Source organism: Argentina silus, assembly GCF_951799395.1.
Source record: "Argentina silus genome assembly, chromosome: 10".
Taxonomy (NCBI): Eukaryota; Metazoa; Chordata; class Actinopteri; order Argentiniformes; family Argentinidae; genus Argentina; species Argentina silus.
This window is the reverse complement of record NC_139664.1, coordinates 3,057,675-3,064,842: the sequence shown is the minus strand read 5'-3', so window position 1 is coordinate 3,064,842 and position 7,168 is coordinate 3,057,675. Positions and strand designations below refer to the sequence as shown.

General features: G+C 40.2%; 1 protein-coding gene across 1 annotated transcript in view; it reads left to right on the top strand.

The window, feature by feature from the left end:
• syngap1b (synaptic Ras GTPase activating protein 1b) overlaps positions 1-7,168 on the top strand; it is a gene marked incomplete at its 3' end in the record, with an annotated part of 59,628 nt that overhangs the window by 49,707 nt on the left and 2,753 nt on the right. The window contains exon 19 of the mRNA XM_083678136.1: positions 1,893-1,954. Coding sequence (XP_083534262.1) covers positions 1,893-1,954 — 62 coding nt within the window. The remainder of the gene's footprint in view (positions 1-1,892; positions 1,955-7,168) is intronic.

The window sequence follows — 7,168 nt, the reverse complement described above, 5'->3', positions numbered from 1 at the left end:
GACTAGTGATACCAATACACTTCCACCCTCAATGACCTAAGCCTGTTGTGCGACTTAGGTGTGTGACGTATTGAAATGTATTGGATTAGTGCAAATCAAGCCTCAGCAAAGTCACCCGATTTGTTTATGAAACACTTTGTGATGTTGGTTATGAAGCACAGTCAGTAGACCTTAAACGTGCTGTTTAGGGAAGGGAGCTGCACTTTGGAATGACAAATGTCTTGACTATCTAAGGCTATGCTGTCATCCTTTCACGCAGCAGGGCATGTCAGTCGCTGCTTTTCTTGTCTTGCAAACGGTTGCTGTTGACAACTAAAGATAATACTTGATGATAGGCTGATTTGCTGTCATGCTGTAAATACAGTTGCACACTTGGGAGCCACCTCTTTAACCGCAAGCTAGAGGAATCTGCAACTTCTTGAGGCGCAAGTAATTGAGGGGTTGGTGTACTATTAAATTGTACATACATTAATAGTTACAAAGGAATAGCATTGGTTACTTAACTTTATTTCAATGTGTAGACCAAAACCAGCCAGTTATGAGGTGTATATTTCTATGTTAAGACAGTTTGTTGCTAATCCTAATAGGCAAAAAGCCTGACTTGAGATACACATGCATAGCTTTTATGTGCAATAAGCTGTCCATTGTAGATGTTTTTGTTGTTGCTAGGCTTGAATTTCAGACATGATGTGCCCCCCCTATGCATATACATTCTATTCATATGGAACAAGAGATTTTGAAAACCTCTTAACTCGCAGGCTCACTGCTTTCTATGGCTTGGCTATGTGATATATGGCTACAGTATGCTATATTCATATTCTGTGTTGAGAGTATCCTTCTCTGTCTCACGTCTGGATTTGGTACAATTAGAATGTTTTGTTTCTCACCATGCAGCAACTAGTGGCTATTGAAAGTGGACAGTCATCATGTTCTCGTGATGACATGATGACATGATATCACAGAAAAAACATGTTTCCATCGCATGTTGTCCACATTCCTCTCAAACTTGATTTTATGTGCCATGCATTGTGGATCTAATGCATGCATTAAAACACCTTCCACACTTTACCTGTCTTTCTCTTTACCTCAGTTTTCTGGTGTCTTGTATCACCTTTTGTCTGTGTGTCCTTGTGTGTTATGTGTGATAAACCTATTTGTACATGTCTATGTATATGTGTGTTTAGTGCATTTGTATTTACAGTATAAAGATGACCCGTGTTTCTATTTCTTTTATTTCCAATTATCCTTTGTTAATCCTGATGTTGTGACCTTTGCCAATGACGATTGCATGTTTAAGCAGTGAGCATGACCCCTAAACCTGAATTTATCCTCTAACCTCCAGCGGAGATCAGATATGCAACTACTCAAAGTCTACCGAATAATTAATGACATTTGGAATGCTTTCAGATGCGGATGTGTTTACGACTGCACGACACGTTACAGTGCCCCTGATTCGCTCCCCTCAGCATGGACGCTTTTGTGATTGGATGGCATGTTCGGCTGCTCCCGTGCTTTCAGGCTGCTGGGTGTGTGCTGGTGTGAGAGTGTTTGGGTGGCTTTGTGTGTGTGTGCGTTCCTGGTGTGTATATTCGTTCGGTATATGCTGCGTGTGTATGATTGTATGCGTGGGCGTTGAGTATCCCTAATACTCCTCAACCCCTCAAAGTCCAATCTCCTCCTTTTAACTTCCCTCAGTGCACACATGCCTTCCCTTTCTCCTCTCCTCTCCTCTCCTTTCTTTCCTCCTTTTCTCTATCTCTCCTCTCCTCTCCTCTCCACTCCACTCCACTCCTCTCCTCCTCCTCTCCTCTCCTCTCCTCTCCTCTCCTCTCCTCTCCTCTCCTCTCCTCTCCATTCCTCCTGTGTTGACGAGATACGGTGATTTCTCTTAGGGGAGGCGCCAATCCATCCTAGTGCAGCCCCGTCTCGCGCCCGTCCCACCCCGAGTAAGCAGGTAATAAACAAACCAGCATACACCTTGGTGGAACTCCCACTCTCCATCCATATATGCTGCCTCTCTGCTTTGATCCTTCCACTGTACTCTCTGTGCATCACTGTCCACATGCAGCACCTTGTGACCTCAAATGGAACAAAACAACTGACAGATCACAAAGACAAAAACACACAATCCTTTTTCTTATGCAGGCAATATTTCAGCTCAGTTTCGTGAATTACCTATTTTTTTATTTTTTTTATTTGGCCAAGTAAAACAGTATTACAGTGTCAGCAGAGTATAGGATGATTTACATATCTATTACATACAAATTCAGCTGAGCCAGTAAATTAACAGCAAGCATTTGAATAATGTCTGTTTTTACTGTAACATATATGCAATGCTGAAGCTGAAATATTATTATTGGAAATCTCCTAACCTGACGTTTGTCAAATAATTTGACTGTACTTTAACTTGGACATATAATTTTATGTAAAGTACAAGTTGTAACTCTTGTATTGGGTGAATTACTACCACCTGAATTCAAACCATAGAACTCCAGCATCAATGGTAGAATGTCAAAGAGAAATGCAAATACTCTACACTTTAACATTCATTTCAAAGCTCCACTCAAATCAAATGTTGGCATTTGCAAAAAATGTTCAGTTTTGTCATTCCACGAATGTTCACTTCATTATTTCACTATTTTACGTTTCAATTTCCTTGTGTGGTTTTGGTATGCTTAGCAAAATGTTTGCTCATGAGCAGGATATAGGTAGGTACAGTACTTAGTTGGTTGGAATTATTGTAAACAGTATATCTTACAAAAACCTCTCCAGTCCATACACATGTACAAACACTGATGACTCTCTTTTCAAATTCCATGATTTTGTAAAATGTCTGCTGCAGTAAGAAATAGCAAATGTATGTACCAATACATTTGTGCCCAATAAGGAAACTGACTACACACCAATATGTGTACTTTCCCAAACCAACACAATCTCACATTCACACACGGCACATGTGTTTCAGAGAGGAACACATGACAGTGGGTCATGAACATATCCATTCAATTTAGTCATCTCCCTGCCCACCTCTCCCCAAAATAAATGACGGGAATTATGGGAAATCTCCGTATCTAACACAATCCTTCCCTTGGAAAATAACAATCGGTGTGCATATATGTCTGTGTTTGTTTCTGTGAGAGTATGTTTATATATTTCTGTGTGTATGTGTGTGGCTTCTGAGCACACTAGTTGATCCAATGTTCATGTTGTCATTGTGAGTTTGGTAGTGTGTCACTAGTACTGTGTTATCGGTGTTTTTGCTTTGGGTCATGCACAGTAAGTAATTTAGTTTACTATTTTGTCTAAGTTAATCATGTGTTTGGTTGGTTTTTAGGTCAGAGGTGTCCAGCTCAACTGTAATACTTTGGAACTGAAATTTTCCATTTATAATAATTCAATTTTTATCAAGAAATAACCCAACATTTGAAACCAAATTTCAATTTTGAACATGGAGTCAGAAATATTCAATGCAATCAGAAAGGTGTGAGATGGAAGAGGATGAGTAAGGATCTTTGAGTTTGATAATTGTGTTCCAAGGCATACTCTCCATGCACTAAGCGTTACAATATCAGTCCACTTTGTGTTGTGTGTTTCTGTCTACAGTTCCCTAACTTTCATTAGTTGCAGCTTTTGTGCAAATAATAACGTCAAGTTGTTCAAGTGAGCTAACTCTGCACGCATGGATCTTAAACAGTGAGTGACGCACGTTTGCTAAACAGATTGGATCTGTGCTTGTTTTCTTGGCACTGATTAGCCAGCTGGATATCCTGTGACGTTCTGTTAGGGACTCTGTCAGAAATGACAGAGAAAATGACTCTCCTCTTGGTTTGGTCCTGTCATTTCTGGCCCTGAACAGCTATCAAGATACAGTGCTGAAGGTTCTTACAGTTAACTACTTGATTACATTGGAAAACTGCTCTTAATATGCGAATAAAGTCATTCTAAACTAAAGTGTTGCTGTCTAGGACCAGAATGAACCCCCCCAGTGCTGCTCACTGCAACAAGGTGAACCAAGTAAACAGTGCCACTTTCTTGCATTAAAAGATAACTGCTAGTTGTTTTATTCTCAGTTACATTGACAGGTTTGGAGTAGTATGTGTAGCACTGGTTTGACAGATCAGCCCTGGCAGGGATATACAGTACCACTGGCTCCTGGTGTATCCATACTAAACGTCCTGTTATTGTTGTTACTATCATAGGAAATGGAATTAGCATGTCCAGGTAATGGTAATATTTTGGGAAATCGGTTATCCTTCTGTGCTATACAAGGTTCTGAGTGAGAAGAGAAAAGGTCTGCCAATTCAGTTCAACTTTTTGGGTAATCTTTTTTACAACTTCTAGAAATGGAAACACCTGCTATTCACAATGATCACACCCAACAAGACATTTAATGCTAATAAGCTTTTTTTGAATGCTTCCGACCCATTTCTGTACTGGATGCAGACCATAAAACCCTCTTGAAATACTCTTTCCTGTCTTTTCCTTCTCCAGTGTGTCATTTCCATGATTAAGACTTCATTACTTATAGTTTGTTAAATCATAAAATGGTATTTAATGTCAAAACAAGTTGTAGAATTGATAAAATATCTTCATGACTCATTACGGTTAATGACTAATCTGATTTGTTATTTGTTATGGACAATTTTTAAATGGTTCCAATGGTTCTTCTTACCTAAATTCTCTTTATAGCCTTAACTAATATCTTTGCTAGCTGTTGGATACATTAAACACCATTTCCTCCATCTACCACAACCTCATAGTTGTCCATCAGCCCCAATAACTCAACTGTTTTCTTTTCCTACTGCTCCAACACAGACTGCATTGAACAGGACTGGACATGACGGCTTGCACACAGAGCTTGATTTAATCAATAACTGAGATGAATCTGGTATTTGCAATGACATAATTCTGCACCAATGTACAGTAGGTAAGGATAGATTGCAAAACCAAACTTTGACTTAGCCACTAATCACAAATTCCAACCCAGAGTTATACTGTTGATTTGCAAAAAGTACAAGTTGCAACTATTTCACATGAAAATAGCACCAAATGTCCACAATCAATTTGTAACTATTATAAAACGCAAAAAATCATCACCTTGTAATTTTGTCCTCTGCCCATAAAATTCTTATAAGCACCCTGTCAATCTGGGTCATATTAACCAATCAAAGAGGCGGGACAACAGCCTTTTCTCATCCAAGATGGCGACTTGCAGCTGCTAAATTAGATGCCTTTTTCAACTGTTTCTGAAATAAATCTACACAATTTCTCAATGAAACCAAAGGTTATTAATGTATTTTGCTTCTTTAAAACTGAGAATTTTGTGTTTTGTGTATTTTTAGTTATTCTGCCTGTGTGGCAGCTGCAATTCTCCTTACTGCCATAGGTAGTGCTAAGTTGCAATGTGCACCTTTAAATCAACGCAAATCCATTGTTAATTGGACAATGGCTATGAGTTAGAATATGTGATTGGTTGGTTGGACACCGTTTGGAGTTTAGAAAAAGCAAGTAAATCATTAAATTGTATACTATTTAGTTCCAATAAGAACTTTTCTGCATGTTAAAATACAGTATCTTGATAATGCAGTATATAGTATTGTTATTCAGATTTTAAATAAGATACTTTTAAGATTCAAAGAGGTGACCAAACAAACCACACGTGTGTCAAATGTTATACATTTTATAAAACCAAACCTCTCACTCTATGTGTGGCGTTTGCTTTTAAACCTACTGTATTGCAAATAAGGTTGCACAATATGGAAATCAATCAAAATTATTCTAAGACTGACTCACAACTCTCATTCTACTTGACTATTCACTCACTGACTAGTACCCCTTGTAACTCAGCATTATAGGAAGATCAGGACTCTCTGATTCGTTAATCAATCCCAGAGTTTTAATTCCTCCAGCATTTTCTTTCCATGTACCCCCCTTCCCTATGCTGTCCATTCTATTGGTGTACTTCATACCTCTGCTTTGTAACTCATTTTCCTCCTTCTCTCTCTCTCTCTCTCTCTCTCTCTCCAATCTTCCTCCCATCCCTTGTCACGTATTTCTCTCTTTCCCTTAATCCTCCCTTTATCCCACTCCGCTCTCGCCATGACCCTGACATGCTTGGATCCTTTCTTTCTATGCCCCTCTGTATTGATACTGTCCTCTTGGGAAACTCAACCCACAATATATACTCCATTGAATGCTCTCTACTCTCACTGTGTTTGTATTCACTTGTTTGCTCTCTCCTCCTCCTACATATATCTGTGTGTCCCTCCTGGGTCTCCTGTTTTATTTCATGATCACCTGTTCGCTCATCTTTCCCGCATCTTTCCCCCTCTCTCTGCTTCCACATTCCCTTTTGTCTTCTCTTCACATATTTCCTGCTTTAAAATTTCACTCACGATATTGTCTCGTTGTCTCTTGCCTCAATTGGCCGACTACGCCACACCTCTTTCCATGCCTCTCATCCCCCACTGAATGTCCCTTCTCCCGCTGGCATATTTCCCCTCTCCTATTCCTCTTCTCCCCTCCCTCTCTCTCTGTCTTGCTAGGAAGGCCAGCTTTCCTCCCTGGGTTCAGCAGACCCCGGTGTGAAAACTGAAGGTACAAGAGGAGGTGGAGGAGAAGGAGGCGGAGGAGGAGGAATGACCATCGATCCTGGCCCCAGAATCTCTTCCGGGGACATCTCCTCTGACAACTCACCCCGCAATGGAGTCCTCCCCCCATCCGTAGACCCTCCTCCTCTCCCCACTCCTCAACCACACCCAAGTCAGAATGGAGAGCTCCATGGCAACCAAACGTCGTCCCCTATGATAACCTTACTGGTAACTGGGAACATGGCAACAACAACATCAGGACTGGGCATAGCAACATCAGGAGCAGGTCAAAAGCAACAGTAAACCAAATCAGAGAGAGAAGACACAAATAAATTAAGAAAGAAAAAAAAAGAAAAAAAAACACTGGCCAAATTTCACTCCATTTTTGTGGAGGATGAGATTACAGCCATTTTTCCCATTTATTTTTTTGTGCTCAAGCCAGAGAGAGAAGAGATGTGTGGGGTGCAGCAGCCATTGTGCATTCATTGTACAATACATCCAGCATTAACACACAAGACAAAAGGGCTTTCCAATGGACCTGATCTCATCTCCTTCATGCTCAGACTGGGCTTTGGTCA